General features: G+C 40.1%; 1 protein-coding gene across 1 annotated transcript in view; it reads right to left on the bottom strand.

The window, feature by feature from the left end:
* Nucleotides 1–1,381: 1,381 nt before the first annotated feature.
* The window catches only part of ofcc1 (orofacial cleft 1 candidate 1), a 131,590-nt gene continuing 112,450 nt past the window's right edge, over nucleotides 1,382–20,521 (bottom strand). Inside the window, exons 18-20 of the mRNA XM_067487003.1 lie at nucleotides 10,364–10,582; nucleotides 4,883–5,009; nucleotides 1,382–4,731 (exon numbers count right to left, since the gene is read on the bottom strand). Of these exons, the coding sequence (XP_067343104.1) occupies nucleotides 4,673–4,731; nucleotides 4,883–5,009; nucleotides 10,364–10,582 (405 nt within the window). The 3' untranslated portion in view covers nucleotides 1,382–4,672. The remainder of the gene's footprint in view (nucleotides 4,732–4,882; nucleotides 5,010–10,363; nucleotides 10,583–20,521) is intronic.

A 20,521-nucleotide genomic window follows, 5' to 3' on the forward strand; every position in this document is an offset into this window, starting at 1 on the left:
AATGATTAGCCCCATAGCTCAATGTTGGCAGTCGCCAGTGGAAATTTCAGGAAAGCTGTTGCGAGAGGAGACAGAACAGCAGCGAGCTGTCTCAGCAATCTACAAAACATGAAAGGGTGGATCAAAAGGAAGGCAAAGAACAGCAACAACTATACTGAAGGAGCTGTGCCTACACTTTCAACTCAGAAGAGATGAATGCAAACTCTCACACAACCATCTGTACAAGTTATGCCTGGTAGATGAGGGACGTTTTAATGTCATCATATTGCTTTTGAGATTTAAACTTATAACTGGCAGTAAAGACAAATAAATCATCCAGTAAGCATGTCTTAAAAATGTGAACAATTGTATTAAATCTTGTATGACGTGACCAAATAAATCAACATAGCTGAAGCTACGGGGTTGTCATTCAACAACAGCGCTGTGCAGGTGCTTTGTTTATGTAAACGTGTTTTTCTGTCTATGTGTGCGTGTGTGTCTGTGACCTCGGTGTTGCCTCGTGCCAGACTGGGGTTTGGTTGGAGTTGCTGTTAGATGACAGGAGAGGTAGGGGGAGGCGAGGACAGAAGAAGCTGGGCCCAGCTGCCTGGCATTAGGCAATGACCTCTGCATAATGAAAGATGGCGACAATATTTCGCTCTCACAAGGTTCCAAACTGTGACAAGATTTGCATATTCATATATTTTTCCCTCCACCACCACCCCTCCCCTTTTTTTTTTTTCAGTGCAAATAATTTTTCCTGTGAGCAGGACATCTGCCTCCACGACACTGCTCTGGAAGAAGAAAAATAAATAAATATGTGTGCAGGGAGCCACATGATCTATCCAGATGCCACCAAAATATGGCACGATGTTGACATCGTCGTGCACCCTGAACGTGTGTGTTTTCTACGGCTTAAGCACCAGGAAATCATGTTCGGGGTCAGTGGAGAAGAATACATCTCGGCCTGAAAAACCTGGCGGAGGTCTGGACTGTATAGCTGTTTTGCATATTGTCGTTCCACCGCAGTGACATACATGCGTCTGTAACACTGGTGTTGCAGGTTATACACAGTTGGGACCAACAAAAAAAAAATCACATCACACAGAAGGGAAGACGTGTTTTTGATATTCTAAGATCAGCTCTTTCATGTAACTGAGTTGCTCTAATCCTAATGATTAGCTAAGGTGATTTTTATAAATAAATAAAAATAAATCAGCAAATACTAAAACACTGTTGAAAAAAACTGGAACATACAATCATTCACAGTCAAAAGACACAGTATACAGTATTTCACAGGTTTCACATTTGGTGGTAGTTAATGAAAAGACAGTTGCAAAAAATAATAATTTCTAATACTTTAATATGATACTACTGAATGATCAAACAATACTCAGACAGGTTATATGTTTAGGAGTCCTTGATGGATCTTATACATTTATGTGAGCAACAAAATTTCAGAAAACCAAGCTCTGCAAGGCACAAATATATTTTAGGATCGAACAAAAATTTGCCATCAAGAATTAAATAATGACAGAAACAAAAAATAATGACATGTACACAAGGGCAAAAATAGTACAACAAGATTTTGTATCAAAAATGCTGCTTGTGCATTTCCTCTGAAAATCTGAAGGTTTAAAAAGAAAGAAAGAAAAGAAGAAAAAACAGCAGAAAATGTGTGGATTTGAATTCCTTTTATTTTGTTGAATAACTTTAATTCAAGGGGATCAGGTTGAACTGCACCCGCCAACCGTGCCTGAAGAGTTGCCGAGCTCACCGTGCAGCATAACGATCACCAAAGCACTTCTGAATACAAACTGTTGTGTGAATACCTCAAGCAGAGGGCTACATAAATATAGAATTAGGTAAAGGGTTATTTTTTCTTTTCATGTTTTATTTTTCCCCTTTTCTCATTCTCTCTAACAACATGCCCAGGTTGGGTTAGCTCTAAGCAGAAGCAGGCACTTACTTCAAAAAAGTTGCAGTTCTCTTATGATAGCTCTGCAAAAAGGTTTTCTTTTAACTTAAATCAGCAAATGTGTGGAGCAGAGACCTGGCGGCATGTTTCTCTCACCCAGAAATCATGGCTCCTAGGGATGGATTTGAAATTTAAATTGTGGTGAAATGGTGTTTGTCATTAACAATCAAATATTTGAACTATGGAAATACCTTTGTCCCCCTCTGCATCTGCACCCTCTGCTCGCAGTTGGAAATTATTGCACAGGGCATTGTTTTGATGGCGACGAATCGAAAAAGGTGGTGATGCTCTCAAAATACATCACACAAAGAACACCAGAGGAACAAAAGCCATTCGTCTAAATTTAAAGAATTAAATTAAAAACATATATATATATATATATATATATATATATATATTAACATATCAAAACATATACTGAGACCAGTGCTGATATTCGTGCTTTTTAACTGTGTTGAAGACCAACATTATGTAGAACAAAAGAAACCCGCAAGAAGCAAAAGGAAAACTGTAGATTCAGGTAAAAAGATAAAAACAACATGTAGTAAACAAAGAAGGAGTGAGGAAGACCAAATGGGGAAAGAGAGGGGAGCTTCCTGTCATCTCTGAGAGGCAGTGTCTGCTTAATATTCATTAGTGGGCTGATTAAATTGGGGGGTGTAGCACTGTCACTGTTAATGGAGTGATCTCTAATTGGAGCGCATTAGCTCTATAGGTTCTGGCCAGTGTCAAAGACAGACAGAAGGGCAGGATGCAAAATGTGAGTCTGACACGTCCTGCCAATGCTGAAAATACACCAAACAAGATAAGCCAAATGTCATTATCTGACGGGCAATATCAGTGAATTCCCACTAGAGTTACGGCAGTAATCTGTGTTTTGTGTTTATTAAAAATAGTCACGCTAATATATTTTAAATTTTGCTTCTTTTTATAAGGAATTTAAGGGCAGAAAGGCCTATGGCCCATCTTAGATCTGTGTGGATCAGAAAGAGAGGTGTTTTATCTGTGTGTGTGTGTGTGTGTGTGTGTGTGTGTGTGTGTATGTGTGTATGTGTGTTCGTGTGTGTGAGAGAGTATGTGTGTGTCCATATGCACTGTGCACTATGCCCCAGGGCCACAACTGTGATGGTTTAAACATGGAGGTGAGGAGCAACTTCAAGGCCAATGTAAGGTGTGTTCCTGATAATGACGAGCACAAATGGCTGCTATCACCATCCAACAAGAGCCAGAACTTGATCAGTAATGGTTGCCCATAAAGGAGAATCATCATCAATGCCAATGACAGGTTATTAAGATTGGATTTTAGGAGGGGGGCTATGGCTTTAGTATGATAGGTTAGCTATCTATAAAACCTTTAAAGCCTGGCCCTCAATGACATCAGTCCCGGTCCCCATCTCCCTGCGCCCCGTGCCAGAGACACATGCTAATAAGCTCACAACCTTTAATTAAGCAATATGTGTAAGTAGGCAGCCATTATGGTCTGATTTGTGAGCCATTTCATTACACTGAGCACCGGCTAGCAGACACATATTCAGTACAAATCAAGCTGGCCTGAATATTATCCAGCTTAATGTGAGGCCACTATTTATATTTTATCACTGGTCTTCTGATTAGTGACTTTTTGAATCTTGATGTTTCACTGTGTTGAGGCAGCACTGAACACTTAACAAGCTGCAGTTGTGTTGAACATTGCTCATCACGTGCATGTATTGCACGTTTATTACAGATGACAATATAATGTACAGCACTGTTTCTATTCTGATGAGTCTATCTTTGCTTCTAGTATTTACCTTTTGGACTGTATGCATTTTTAAAGGAAACAGTTCTAAGGAAGTCAGAACAGAAAACACAAAACCCGGACTGTTTGCAAATATTCAAGAAATGTTGCAGCTACTATAAAATTGTCAAGGTCTATGAAGGTCTAAGGTCAACACAACTTAAAAGTTCCATTCACCCAAATTTCAACGCCCATAATAAGAACCTATATAATTATGCGACTGTGGCTCAGGAGGTAGTTGTTCACCAACCACAGGGTCCCCAGCCCACCCCAGTTCCTCAGGTCACATGTTGAAGTGTACTTGAGCAAGACACTGAACCCAAACTTAGTTGCTCCCATCTGTGTGTGAATATGTGTGTGTGATTGTGAGTGTTAAGGGGGGAATGAGAAGCAGTGTAAAGGTAGAAAAGCTCTATATAAGTGCAGATCATTTAACATATAATAACTCTTTTGTGAACAAAATGATGCTCCCATACTATCCACACATCAACCAAGGCCCAAACTCAGAAATCTGAGCTATGAACAAAGGGAAACAGCTGGCACACAAATGGGGAACAGATAAAGACGAAAAGTGGCGACAAAAAACTCATATTACACAATGGAAATAAAATGATCACAATGATGTATTTGTAACGTACGATTTGGTAAGAGAAATACAATACCAGCACAACTGTAACAAACAGAAGAAAACCTAAACAGCAAGAAGCCTATATCAATTCTAAATAAATTTTTATAAAGCAACATGTCACATGTTAACATGTAAAGTACTAGTGTTAGCATTACCTAATGACACGTGGAATGGTTTGGTGATTAACAACTGAACATGTGCAACTGAAAGATGTCCGAGTCTTTAGCTCAAACCGATGAAGATAAGAGGATTTACATCATTTAAATGTCCATCTACCCCTGTATTGGCTTTAATGTGATTGGCTGAGCTCTTACGGTGCAAAACTTGAGTCACGCCCACTTCCTCCTAATGGCTCAACACGATGGCAGCCTGAGGGAACAAAACACTTCATGAAACTGCAAATTCTGTTAAGCAAACAGCAGCATGGAAAGATTTGCGCAGGGTTACATGTGAGTGGGATCAGGTGTGTATTGTGATTATAAAAAATGCAATGAAGGTGGTGACAAGGGTTGACACTCACGCCCAACGAGTTTCTTTCGCTTCCGTAGCTGATGTGGAGAACGCGCACCTGTCTTATCCTCTCTCTGATTGGCTGGGCGGTGCACCATGCTGGCGGCACTGTCCACCCCCTCTATGTCACCAATCACCTTCCGAATAAGAAAACAAGAAACAACCAAAAAAAAAAAAAAAAAAAAAAAACAGAAACTCACAATAAATGAACAGCCCAACAATGATACACCCAATTGTTTCAGGAGACCCCAGGGACATATGTCTCAAGCATCTCAAAGTACATGTTGACTGAGACTGGCAGGAGAACTGCTTTTTTCCTTCAGGCCTGTGAGCAGTGTTGTCATGCATAGTCTCTACGTTTGTGTGGTGCTTAGAGTGAACTTTGAGGAAAAGCAGAAATGGAGACTTTATATGACACATTACCTCTTGTCCCAGAGGGGAAACAGCTCTCAGAACTCAGCTTGGCCTACTTATGGACAGTGATATAAAAACAACTCGAATCTCAAAGCTATAAGCAATTTTAAAATGACGAATTTAAAATTTACCTACAAACTAAATCCTTCACTGTTGTTGTACACATGAAGAACATCAATAAGATTATTTAAAAAATATCCAAAAACTTAGCTCAGGATAACTTCTGCATTCTTTGTGAACCTCTTTAACGCCATGATTCATAACAGCAGCATCAAGTAGTCATGGCAGCTCTGTGAAAGCTGGCACTTCTCTGAAGTTGCAAATTACACAGATAGAGCAGCAATTGAGAAAACTTGAAAAATGTGCCACAGAGCTCTTCTTTATCAAAAACTAGTATAAACTTGCCAGATAATTACATGCGGTGTACTTTGGAGGAGTCCTCCTGCTAAGCAGATATGGCTGCCAGGGAGGCATTAATCTCCTCATGCAACATACAGTACTAGTCAAGGACATTCCCCTCTCTCTTTCTCTTTCTCTCTCGCCCTCTATCTCTGTCTCTTGTAGCCAAACACACACACACACACACACACAAATACACACCATATGAAGAACAGACACACAGCACACAGAGCACACTCCCTTCCTGTATAAATCATATTCATATTTCTGAGGGCTGCCGATGACCTCACGGCAAATGAAGCGTGGTTCCTCAGCTCCGCAGTGGCAATCAAACGTACGGCAGAGTAATTACAAAAGAGGAGTAGGAGGGAGAATTGATGCGGTTTGTCAATTAATGTTGCTGCAAGGTGTTTTTCGAAAGGTTAACTTCTTCATATTCTCTGTGTGCTAAATTAGGTTAATATTGGTCCGGCGACGAGTCGTCAGCATGTGCAGACGGACGGTGGGCTGAGTCACGGAGAGCTGAGACAAAGGGTCCTTGTTAATGAGAGATTTGATGGCATATCATGGTGATGAGGTGTCCTTTGTAAAAGAGCAATCCTTTGTGCCTGTTCCAACTTCCCCTTCTTCCTGTCCTTCAAGCGTTGGAATCATCATCGTTATCTTTACTCTCACCATCATCGTGTTTATCAGCTTTATCACCGTTATAAAAAAATCTACAAGGGGAATATTCTCTCGTAATTAAACAAACCACGCATAATACAACCCATTCATCCCTGCTGAGTATAGGATAATTCAATGAAATACAGTTAAAAACTTGCTAGAGTGTGTGACTAAACTGCATACCTTGTGTTTCTCCACACAGTTAAGCGCATCCCCTCCCAAAAAAGGGAGAAGAAAAGCAGAGCTGAAATTGCAGAAAAAAAGTGTTTTTATTTATACAAGTCGCTGGTGATGCTCATCATCAGCGTTTTTTCCGAGCCATAAATAATTTGCGGAGAGAGGTAATATTCAAGCTGGCAGAGCCTTAGTTGTGCATCTTTAATGGAAGTTTTACAGAAGCTGAGCCAGTTCTTGCATATGCTGCTGCCTCCCATATGGAGGAAAGGAGACAAAAGGAGCACAGTTGGTTTGTCCTATCTTTTTATAAGTCCATCGACACTTAAATGCTAGCCCGGGAGAAAAAACGACACGGGGGGACATAAACCCACTGCGGTTTTAGGAGGGAAGATAATGACTTTTCCTGCATCAATTTCTTCATCAGCCATCTTGTTTCTTCAGACAGAGTGGTTATGAGGCCCTCTCTGAAGGTCCTAGGTTATATAGATACATTTCCCTGCATAATTTCAGCCCGAACAGTTGTTGTCAGCATTGCTTTTTGTGAGTTGGCAGCTGGGGAACATCTGTTTATAGGGAATGAGTGTTTGAAAAGCTACACCTCACTTTACCTTTAATGTGTTTTATTGGAGCACGCTGATGTGAATGTAGCTTTAACTTTTTGTATTGTTGTGATTCGACTAGAAGATTCCTTCAACATGGTCAGTATTACACCTGCCTGAGGCAGCACACTGAATGAGGACATATGATGTAGCATTAATATTAACTTCCTTAAACAGAGTTCAATATGCAAGACATTAAAAACTTCATTGTTGTTATATCTTTACCTAACGCACAACTTCAGATTTACTCCTTCCACCTTATTCCTATTTCTACCTAACGATGTAACACAGAAAGAAAAAAAAAAAAAAATGCTGGATCAATAATGGCTGAATAAACAACAGAAATATTAAGTTTCTCATGACTCTTGCTCAGCCTCTCACTCGCCAGCAAATCAAACAGGACACACCTCGTTGTTCTGTTTCTTCCAAACAGTGTCTAACAGTGTCTATACCTCAGGGCAGTTTTTCCAGGAATTGCTTTTTAGGGTGTTCGTTTAGACAAATTTTGGATGCAATTTTCGGGTATTATGCAAAGTTGCTGGCCCCCGGAGCTGTGGTCATGTTAGTCTAAGGGAGGAGTGAGTCCTCGGGGGCATTGGTGTCCAGGACACTGCCTGAGAAAACAGAACTCTTTAAAGGAAATGAGCCATCCGTCAATATTTCCTCAGTAAATGGAAACAGACTTCTTAAGTAGCAGAATTAGTCTTTTAGCTAACCGAGAAAGGGAAAGGAGTTATTACGCAGTCAAATTGAGTTAAATATTTTTGTCACCGTCAGTGTCCTGTTTCAAATGTCATCTACAGATATAATGCAAAATTCTAAAGAAAATAAAGAAAATACCAAAAGTACTTAAAAAAAACACATAAATAAGAAAGAAACAAAAATTATATTTCTGAAAGAAATATATCTTCTTTGCATGGTGTGTGGCCTAAACAGATATGTTTAAAGTAATGAGCAGTTTAGCAGGCGAGTTTAGCTCTGACATGATGCATGTGAAAAAGTCAAATATAGCTTAGAATATTTACTTGAAAGAATAAACAAATATAATTAATTTTTATTGCTGAAATAGGATTCATGGTACACAGTCGAATAACATATCTGTGTAACCACGTAACCATAAAACATGCTATTATTCGGATAAGTGAGTATAGTAATAAGCCTATACAGGAAAACCCATAAAATAACTTAATGTATATGTCATAAATCTATGAGAGGGGGACTTATCAGCATTACGTTGGCCAATGCATCTCATACTACAGCCTTTTACTATTTCATTCACTATATTTTTTAATCTATTTAATTTTTGTAGTAGTGCCTGCATGGCTGTTATCTCTCTCAGAGGAGTTGTCACCTTACATTTGAAGGCCAGTTTGTACACAGCACCCTGTCGCTGTGTGAATATCGCTGCCAGAATTATATAAAGCCCTAATAAAATCAGCTCAAGTGTTCTTCCGTGTGTTGGGAATGCCTCTCAGTGATTCCTGGATCTTGCTCTATACATAAAAGCAGCCTTATATTTCAGGGAAGGATTAGTTTTGAATATGCAAAGTGAGGGTATATGCTGCGAGGTGAAGGGGAATTGCATAGTGCTCTTTCGGCAACGCTGCGCATCGGTGTTGTCACTCCCTGCTACCAGTGGGTGAAATAAGATGCCATCGGTATCTCTTGCTACTGGAGGCTCCTGCCTGCTAAGTTGCAAGGAACAGACAGCAACGCCCACAGGACACGGTCTGTGAGAAAAGAGAGCAACAGGGAGCAATAGAAAGATAGAGAATGTGTGTGTGTGTGTTTCCCAAGGACAGTAACACCTTTCTTTCACTTTTGGTGGCCTCTATAAAAACCCCTTTTTGCAGTTTAAGAAATGGTGACTCGGCAGGGTAGAAATGATTTCTCACAGCAGAGATGCCAGGAACGAAGTCAGTTTAGCTCTGTAAGCTGAGGTTGTGTGTGTACCTTGGTCATAGTAAATGTATGAAGGTATCTTTTGTGTTTGTGAGGTAAAGATCTGTGTGTATGTGTCTGTGTCAATGTGTGCATGCTGTCATTGGCTATATACAACTCTCCCCAGATGTTTCATCCGCTATGCACAGGTCTGGAGGCTACACACACACACAGACACAGATGCAAACACGCGCACACACACACATGCACGCACATAGACAATGTGACACCAGTAATAAATATATCAGGCTGTGTGTTTACTCACATAAGCTCACCATCACTCAAGTTATGACGGAGAACCATTAGAACGCAACAAAGCCTCAGAGCTAATTGTTAGTGCATATAATTCCCTCCTTCCTCACTCCTTTGACATCCAAACTTCAAAATATTAATTTTGCTGGGAAGATCCAGGTTGCTTTTGGGGAAATGACAGAATGATGAAGGAAAGAAATGAATTCTTGTTGCTGCAGCAGTTGTCACAAAGCTCTACTTTTAATTAGGCAACAATCTGTGATTCAGTCTGTTTCTGACCTGCCTGTCTTACAAGGCCTTGGACGACAAGGAGTAAGAATTACAATGTGAGAGTGAGCGTTATGTGTTTTCCTTTTCTTGGTCATGACAATATTAAACAGATACTGGAATTAGATACAGGAATTAAGCATAGCATTGAACCTATAATATAATAAAAACCTATATGACTTATACCATGTGTTGTAAAATTAAAAACAAGGTGAGTTTGCTTAACAAAGATTCAATTAGCAGTTAAATTCACATGTAACATTGTTTTTCTACTGGTTGGTACCAGCTCAACTCAGCTTAACTCTTCTCTACCAGATACCATGTACAACCATGTACCAGCTGCTTGGTTGTCATCTGCAGATAGTAGTAACAGGTCAATGTAACAGGTCATCAAAGCCGCATGAAAATGTAGTGGTAGCGACGCAATCAGTAGCCTGAGTGCAGTACTATTGTGTATAAGCACCTATACACTATATACATATACTGTGTATATATTTGTTCAACAAAAAAATATTCAGATCTTCTTTTAAACAGAGACATTCACCTCATTCACATTTTACTTCCTCTGAATGGGGGAGATAAAAACATCTGTTAGTTAAGGACAAAAATAACCTGCTCCCTTCAAAAAGTTTAGCTACTTGTAAACTTTTCCTAAACTATTGGTCTTTGATTGTTGTTGTTGCTTTAATATTATTTGAAGAGATCATGTTTCCAACAGAAAAACAGTAAAAACCCTTGAACCTGTTTTTATGAACACATACAATATGTAGATGTCCTACCTCAACGATAGCTCCATCTGGTTGCCGAAGGAAGTGCCTGAATCTTTGTTTTAGCCCACTCAGATACAGGGTGTAGACTGCTACATATGTGCTTGTCTCACCCTGTGATGGAGATTCGTTCCCTATAGGGTCGGTACATTCTCTTTGAGGTTCATCTCTGGGTGCTGCAGAGCGTGGCATGGGATCATCTGCTGTCCAGATATAATCATAAACTGCCACCTAATAAAGCAGAAGGGAGAGAATGATGTGTTGTTCAGGACATGTCTGGCATCCAGGACACTGAAAAAAAGGACAAAGAATGTCAGATCAACTCATTACACTGTATGTGAAAATACTTTAAAATACTTTAAAACGAAATGGCCAAAACATCCTGATATACTGCATTCCAGTACGACTCTACCACCACTATGAACTCAATAATAAACAGCGGTTGAATTAACAACTCTCTGACAGTTTCCACTTAAAAAACAGAGACACAACATAACCTTATAAAAGTAGAATTCATGCTGTATTGGATTGTATTAGATTGCACAGGTGGATCTAATGAAGCAGCCAGTAAGTTTATATAGAGTGTATGTAACCTTATACAGTACAGTGGCTACATATAAGGAAACTTCACAGGACACACATATAGGTATACCTTTATATTACTGGCAGAACATAATATCATACACATGTATGACATAATAAAATCCGTTTTATCCTTTGTACTGCTTGTTTTAATTGCATACAACTGCAGGCACTAGATAAGCACCACTGGTGCGGCGGACATTAACACATTAGTTCCTGGTGCTGCACACTGAGGCAGGCACACTGATATGTGGCAGGTAAACTGACAGGTTGTGTTTGTGATCATACTGCATATACAGTATCTTCCTGGTGGCAGAGCTGTTTGTGACTAACTGTTTTTTTTTTTTTGTGTGTGTTTGTGTGTAGGTGTCTGAGCGTGTGGGTGCGTGTTGTGTCTACATTAGGGGTTACACACCTGTAATGCACTGCCCTTCTCTATTAGGGTGAGACATTGGGAGCAAACAGAGCGTGTAACGTGTTACATAGGTCATGTAACTCAGCGTCATCCATGTGTGAGGATCATGAAAGCTCTCTCCCTCACTGATACTGTCTGCTGGTAGACATGGATTACAGCAGACAAAAAAGTATTTCTATAGATGCAATAAATATAATGCTGTGTGAATATAATTTTGTTTCTAAATTAATCAAAAATTTATATACTGGACATTACAGGCCACAATCTCTTTTTTTAGGTTTTTGAATGTTAAAATTAGTCGCAAGGAGACACCAAAGTTTCAGGAGAGTGTGGTTTTACTGTGTGAATGATATGAAACTTTTAAAATAGACTTCCTAGTATTTGTATCTGTGCATATACAGTACGTACTATTCCTGGCTGCAAAGGCTTTACTGCCACCTTTAACTCTCACACCACAGATTCAGACTTGTAAAAGTGTCACGCAAACACACAGACACACACACACATACGCAGTTAGTCACAAAGAGGAGGAAGTTGTTCAGGCAGTTAGTAAAGCTCAAGGTGACCCCCTAATTGGCTGCATAATTATGATTCGTCTAAAAATACCGAAAATGGAAAAAGGCAAACTCATTCAGCAGGCCATGAGTGGCAGGGTCAAGCTGAAGGAGAGGTTTAATTTGGTGGTGTATGGATATGGATATCACCCCACACTTATAAATGGTTAGCCAAACACAACTCTAGGCACTTCACTGTGAAAACACAGGGAGCCATTACCCCACTTGTAATTAGAGACATTGCATAAACTGCAAACGAGACAGCTCCATGAGCAGAAAGGACTTCATTGTCAAAATGTCAGAGTCACGAGTCTTAAGAGAGAAAATACTAGCCAAGAACTTTAAAGAAGGTTTGTGTGTGTGTGTGTGTGTGTGGTGTGTGTGGTGTGTGTGTGTTGGGGGTGTGGGGGGTGTGGGGGGTGGGGGGGTTCTCGCACATGTGTGTAAGGAGGAGGTGGGGACACGGGGATGCATCTCTTCATTGCTAATTCAGACGCTCATTAGTGAAATCGCCTCAACTGCTCCTTGCCTCTAGCTTGGCCTTGGCCCACACTGAGCGAAACTGATTACCTGAATTCCTTAAGTAATCAGCACCTCTGCAAGGCAGCAATCAGTCTGTTTGGTTAGTGTGTGCATGCTGATTTGCTGCTTTATGTCTTTTTGAGGAAACATAATCACGAGTGTGCAGAAAATCCTAGATGTCTACCTATATTGTGGCTTTCAGCTTACGCAAGATACAGGAAGAAATCACAAATGTATAGTCAAATATATGAGTAAGAAATGATCCTTTCGTGCTGTACTGGTCACAAGAAGTGTGAGTTAGGGCTCTAGTCCAGGCTTTTACAAACTAAGCTGTACAGTGGCGATAGAAATCACCATGGATTCAGCCTCTGTACTCTAAGTCACTTTGGTTAAACACACCTGTTCAAATCTCCTGGGAGGTGTGCATGTTTATGTATTTTGGCTTGCATGAAAATAGATTTTTTTTTTTATGTTAGCCATGCCACCATCCTACGTTAATTAGCACGTGAAATCTAGTTGACAAGACTAGATAAAAGCTTAAAAAGGTGCTTGAGCACCATGGCTCTCAGGATGTGTCACTGCTGAGACACAAAAAAGGGAAGAGCATTAGAGGACCTGTCTGCTCTACACTACTCTGTTCTGGTCTGTTGAGTTGTGTTATGGTGCTAGCCTGGCTTCTAGCCCTAGCTTGAGTGCTCTCTCCACTCCACCATTGTTCCATTTGATAGCACTAAGTGACTGATTTAGGTTCAATGCCTGCATAGAGCAGACAGGCCAGCTGTGGGTTAAGCAGATAGTATTCAAGTGAGCTAACCCAATTCAAACCCAATCAAGCTGGGATTTATTGTTGGGGTCTGTATTTAGAAATCTGATAGAGTCTGCATTAGTTCCATGACTTGCATTATTTCTTTTAGTGGAGGACTATAAACGGCAAACCATGTTTTCCAGTAGGGACATAAATTTGGGGATTTGTAAACATTACCGCAAATGCACATGGGGAATGGGAGGGAGGGACAGTTGCACAGGAAGTGGAGATGAGACAGCTGCAGACATGGCACCATGCTTCACATATATAGTCTGCCTTTCTGGGAGAAGATGTGATTTCACACCTACCAAATTGTACCATACCACATATGAATGCAAAAGAAAAGCAATCAGTACTTAAACACAGGCGCCTGTGGAAAGGTTTTCTTTTTAAAAATTCACTGTGACTTGTAATAAAATTTGACTGATCTGTCAATCACTTGTATTCAAATGTGTGCAAATATAAAGTCTGTCAAGAAATGGACTCGGAATTCCTGTAACTGATATCGTGATGCTTTGCTGGTGTGTTAATATGAGGCCAAAAATGAATGCACCACATTCCAAAAGGGATATTTTATGTGTTATATTTAAAAAGTGACCCATATTCATGCCTAAATTAAGATGTAAACTTGCATCTAACAGTAAAAAAGAGGGCAGACAATTAAATAGTAATTTTCCACTGGGTGACAGACTGGTCTGGTAATAGCTTTGTCTAGGAGAAGTACAGTATATATACTTTGTGTATTTGTCTCACACATCTTTGATTGTCACAAATCTCAGTGCCTGACATTTTCCTCCGTTTCGTGACATGTCAGATATAAACACAGCGTCTAGAGTTAACCATTATTAACAGAGGACATTTCCGCTGTGACCCCATCTGGCATGGTTCTGCTGACAACCAAAACAGTTTGCAAACGTGACCTTGTTACTTTGCAGAAAACGTTGCCATTTCCCACTGATAATCAAAACACAGTGTCAAAATGGGCACCAATCACAGGCCTAGAGTGCAAATTAGAAGCCAACTAATGGATCTCTGAATCCACTACTTTGAAAACACTGCCATGAGGGGGGTTGCATGACTGATTAATAAACACAAACTAACAAGCCCCCAGAGTGAGTTATCCATAGGTATTAAATATTAAGGTTGTCCACGTAAGTTAGTGCTTGAATGCATTTGTTTTCATTTGTGTATAATATACAAAGTACATATGCGTGTGCCTGTGTGTGCGACTGAAGGGAGTAGAGGAGAGGTCTCCATGGGCGGGCAGGACTGGCAACTATCCAGGACGGCAGCCTAAGGCATGGGCATGAGCAGGCCTTTCAGTCCCCCTCATCCTTTAATGATTGATCCAAACTAGATAGCCATCATTACCATTCACACACTCTTTCTTCCCCAGGTCTCCTTTCCTGTCTAATTTTATCTTCCATTTGCATGTTCACATGGACTAATTAAATCTTCCCCTTCTGTCTCTCTCTCCCTGTCTCTCTTTACCTCGCTCTCTCTCCGTCTTTTTTTCTCTCTTTCAGTGTTCACTGGTATGAAAAATAATGCAGCACATTTTTGGCACATTATTATGTATGAAATGTGAGGACATAATGTATTCCAGTTGGTTGAAGTTCTCTAGACCCGTGTCTGTAATGAGCACAATCGAAGTAGACTTACCTCACAGCATGTATAAATGCTATACCTCCATGTGTTTTGCTACCTCCCCTCTCAAAGACAGAAGCTGCTGACCTCTGTCTACCACCCACACACTTTCTTCCGCCTTTTCGCACCTTTTTCGCAATTCATGCATGGGGTTTCCTCTTGCCACTGCCATGATCCTTTTGGTTTGTAGTTCTGTCCCACTTGGCTTTAATTTACAGCGGGAAAATAATTAGAATCTCACTTTTGTGAAGAGTGGAGCGAAAATGTAAACAATGCTTCCCTGCGGGCGGGTGCTTCATCACTTTGACAGGTGCATTTGAATTTGCCTGGGTGGCGGACAGGCTTGGTTATTTATGTGTCAGTTGCACATGGAAGCCCTGGTTGTGGCTGGGACTATAGTTTGGACCGAGACTAGGGAGGAGATTGAAGCTCTGTTGGGAGGAGGATAACGCTTTGGATTGAGAGAAAACACTGCTGGTTCTGAATTTTGTGCTTGGAATGGGGCTTTGGTTGATTCGGGCAGTGAGAAAGGTCACTGACGATCCTATGCCTAATAAAATAATGATGATTTGTACATGGTAACTTTATCACTCTGCATCCTGAAGGACAAGGCCTGCCATTTTTTATGTATAACAAAAACAATCATAAGACTTCACACTAGAGCATTGGGTTTGGATGCAGAGAGCCGTGGGTTCAAATCCCATTTTACCAGGTGTCGCCCAGCCACCAAGGCTGACCTTGGTGCCGGTCCTGAGGCTGATAAATGGGAGGGTTTGGACAGGAAGGCCGTCAACATAACTTCACACTAACAAGTATTGTCTGTCTATTGAAACCCAAACCTGATTTTGCCTATTTATGTGTGATAGAGCTCCAAACAACATCAAAAACTAATTGGTGAGCTACGCTGATACATTGGCTGGCATGTTTCTTCATTCCAGTAACAAAAAAGGGGGAGGGCACAATCTACTTTAATTAAAAAAAAGCTCCACAGACTTATAATCATGGGATTTATTGACAAAGACAACTGGACTACACCATCAACAGCGGTAACAATAACACTGGCAATAGTGTTACAAAACATGTTAACATTTAACATTTAACTTGTATTAGTGTGTAGATTAAATTACAAATAGACACACAACATGAAAATGTTCTGGAAGGAGCATCAACGATCGTTAACCGAGAAAAGAGATTAAAATGCAAGCTTCTTTTGTCCACAGATTTTCTTCCACACACACTAACAAAAACAGTAACACTCATGTACAAGGTAATACACACACACATACTTACACTCATGTACATGGTAACACACACACATACATACATCCATGTTCACAAACAGACAAAGCCTCACACTGTGAGGCAACGCATGCGTACATCTCCAGTGCCTGCGGGCGCTTGGGGCTAGGCAGCAGAGAGTGGGGGGAGGGAGGGTGCAGAGGGCTGTGGGGAGAGGGAGAGGAGGAGGGAGAGTGTGTACTGTGCAGAGACTCTTTAAGCTTTACAGGGTCAATACCTCCACTCCACCACTATCACCAACACCCTCTGACAGACCTGGGTTCAAGGCCCTTTTGCAGAGACCTGGACCACAGACTATGCATAGGCAAAACAGGCATCCACACGGGTTCATGAAAGCATGTACTGACAACATAGGTTCACACACTCACATACCATTTTGAAATAACGGCCAAAAGCAGGACTCCAATCCACTTGGTGGTTTAATGTTGTAGTGGACTGGGGTCATCATATGCTATGCTCTCACACCTGTTGCTCATGGTCAGCATTTAATTTTTACCAAGCTGACTCGTCCACCAAAGCATTAAAATCACCAGGTGTTTGTAATGTTGCAGCAGATTGGTGAACGCTTTAGTATAGATTTACACATCAGGGGTCACCCTGCTCAAATGCACATGCTCACTCACAGAGAAATGAATGCATGTACACTATGCATTCGTATGCATGGTTCATTGGAACACATACACATACAGGGCCACGACTACAGTACACTGCACATGGCTGGGAAATAAATAAATCACAAAGCATAAAAGCCAACAACATACATGCATGGATAAGCCAAGCAATGTCAGCCATTATAATGGAAATAGATATGCTATTATTGTAAATTTTGCCAATATGTAGACAGTCGGAAGATATAATTGGAACAGCTTGAAAATAGCATGGATGCACATTCTGCATTGGGTCTGATTTGGCTGAAGCAAAGGTCTGTGTCTGGTTAAATGCAGCATCGGACAAGACAGGCCACACATTCAAATCTGCATGCAGGGACGCACACATACTGCATGCACACACGCACACACACACACACACACACGCAAGTGACAAACTGCCTAGTACGCTACAGTAGCTTTCATCCACCCTCCTCTCATTACTGTGCCCATAAAGCAAAGATCACTGTCTATAAATATTTCAACTTGAATAATCCCAGTTAAAATGCAATAATATACTCCATTGAAAAGTAGCACAGATGAAATTGGACTTCGAGAAAAGATAAACAAGCAACAATGACTATGTTTACAGACAGAATAAACTGAACGACTTTAAAAGAGATTATCCAGTGTGATAGTATCTCTGAGTGCCTGAGATAATCCAGAAAATAAGATATGCATAATTCACTGTTACTAATCTCCTTTACAAAAAAATAAAGCCTACCCCCAGCCTGCAGTAAACATCTCAGATAGCCCATCTTTTGCTTCCATGCCATGTCTGACTCACCCTGGTGCCCTAAGGAGATCACTTTTCCAGGTTTGTTCTGGCACATATTGAAGTTTACCTGCAACTTTATTTAACAAAGGAAAGAAAGTCAGTTCTACATTTTAATGTTCCTAACTGTCTCTGTTAACAGACAGTTACATTTTAATCAACTTTCTTCAAGTCAAGGGATCGTATGAAAATACTGACATGAACATTTAATAAGTGACTCCACCTTACCACAAACGTGACACTACACATATTCGCCAAGTATCAACATTTAGAATATATAAACGATTTAATATCCTGCACCCAGAGGCAAAACTGGGCATATAAGTCATAATATTTAAGATTATCAAATCCAAAAACTAATTACACCACTAATAGCCATGCCTCCTACAGGTAATGCTTCTGTGGCAAGAAGACACATATCTCTCACTAAAAGTGCATGAAATGCATATTTTAGCACATCCTTCTCAATTCCCAGCATTTTAGGAGACTACGCATTATAATATAAAGCTCGACACAGATGCCAAAGCTGAATGTTGCCTTTGATTTCCAAAATTTGACTTTAAATCATTCAGGCCTCAGAGGCTGGAGGTGATAATATCCTTGCCAATAATCAAAATGGGAAACAGTGTTATGATGTGTACACATATTCTCTCTCACATGCGCATATACACACACATACATCACACTGTCTCTTTAAGGTTATGAGTGAAACCCTATGAAAAAAATAAAAAAATCCAAATGTCTATCTCTGCGCTGGATGTCATGTGGGGCTGTTAAGACGCGACACCTGTCACAATCACCAGACCTTCCTCATCCCCTCCGGGCCTCAGGAAGCGGCCCAAGGTCAAACTCTTTAAAGGAAAGGAAGTGAGAGAAGAGAAAAGAAGTGACTAACGACAGACAGTCAGAAAGAATCAGATCTATCAAGGTTCAAGTTGTAAAACCTCTGTGGAGTCAGAGGCTGCATATGCATGTTTATATGTGTGGTGGAGTGTGAGTAACAGTACATAAAGTATTGCTATTGTGTGTACACAAAGTATGAGCTCATGTTGTATGTAGTACATGGCCTCTAACACTTCTTCAGTTGACATAATTAACTTCTGTTTCCACAATAATTACATTTCACTGGTCTACACATGTAATATTAATCAATTAAATTCTTTGGTTAAACCACATTCTACGCCCACTTCGCAAACACAAGCCAAGTGGTGTGGTCTCATAACCTCTGGAACTGGGGTAAGATGACTTCTCTAAATTTGGTGAGCTGCTGCTAAAATCTTTTTTCTTCATTTTTCGCCTCCTGTTTCATATTATGGGATGGCGAGGCATCACGCCAGCCTTCTTTAGGACTTGGCCCGATGGAAGGAAAGAAGAAAAGATGGGATGTGAATGGATGAGGAGGGGGGAAAAAAAAAAGTCTCAAAGTGGTGAAAACATGGTTTCAGTTTAAACTCTTCCAGCTGAACATGTTTTGACAGCTGACGGGCGAAGCTTCACATTATGAAGATATTAAATTAAAAAGCTCTTCCTCAATTATGGATTCACAAGAGGGAAGTGTCCGAAACATTCAAGGAACGCAATGTTTTGCAACAATCCCAGACCAATCGTCCAAGACCAAACCTTTCATGTTGACCATACTGTAGACTGCTAACCAAAGGCACTTCCTTGTTTTGACTCGCTTTCTCTCTTTCACTTTCCCCCTCCCTCCCTCTGTTCCCTCTGACAGAAAAGCCTGCCCAGGCCCAGGCTTTGGTAGATAATGACATCCTCTCCCTGGATTAATTGTGAGGGACACATTAAGCAATGGGGCTGACACTCCCTGTAATTAAACTGTTCACACCGACAAGTTCATACTAGAACACTTTCTCCTTTCTCTCTAATCTAATGCTGGAACGGTGGGGCCACTCTGGAGAGGAGATGGAGACTTTCTAGTATTTCTAAGTGCAAAATAAATGCCTCATTATAGGATGCAAATGGAGTTAATAGATCTGGCTTGGAAGACATGACAACAAATGTCCTGTAACCTTAACAAAATGACCCAAACCACAATCTTTCCCTAAACCTACTGAAGTTTGTTGTGTTTAATATTATTACCATGGCATGAGATTTCATTATAAAGTAATATAAACAGTAAGCAGTCAACTTTTGTTCAGTAAAAAAAGTTAAGTCAGTCTGCAGACTGACTGAGACACTGGCAATTGTTTTTCACGTGTCTATGCCCTCAACACACCCAGGTCTTTAACAAGAGCAATGTGTGGGCCTGGATACTGGTATTACAGTGTGTACTGTATGGCCTCTTGCTCCGAGGTGCAGGTGCTAAACAGAGGTCAAAAGACACGCGAATGTAGAGGAAAATGCGTATTAGAACAAAGAATATAAAATACAGACAAATGGAAAACAGCTTATCTCTTCTGTTATTCAAAAATTTTCAGCAGGTATGATCACAGATGCCCCCACTACTGTCGCTCTCATTTATCCTGCTAGATGGTGCTCAAACAACAAAATATAACAAGTGGCAAGTCATTAAATAAAAGTGGGTTTTTGGATACTAAAAAACTACTGACTAAAAAATGCTAAATTGTAGAGTAGACCTGTGAAGTGAACCCATAGAGCAGTAATTGGCAGAGCCCAGTGTATATTATATTAAAATCAAGACATTTTAAAAAATATTACATATATATACACATTCATACATATATATATATATATATATATATATATATATATATATATATATATATATATATATATATATATATATATATATATATATATATATATATATATATATATATATATATATATATATATATATGTGTGTGTGTGTGTATGTATGTATGTATATGTGTAATATTTTTAAAAATGTCTTGATTTTAATATAATAAACAATTTAGTTTACCACATATAGATGGTGGCACTCTTCT

The sequence above is a fragment of the Channa argus genome, chromosome 19 (assembly GCF_033026475.1).
Source record: "Channa argus isolate prfri chromosome 19, Channa argus male v1.0, whole genome shotgun sequence".
NCBI lineage: Eukaryota > Metazoa > Chordata > Actinopteri > Anabantiformes > Channidae > Channa > Channa argus.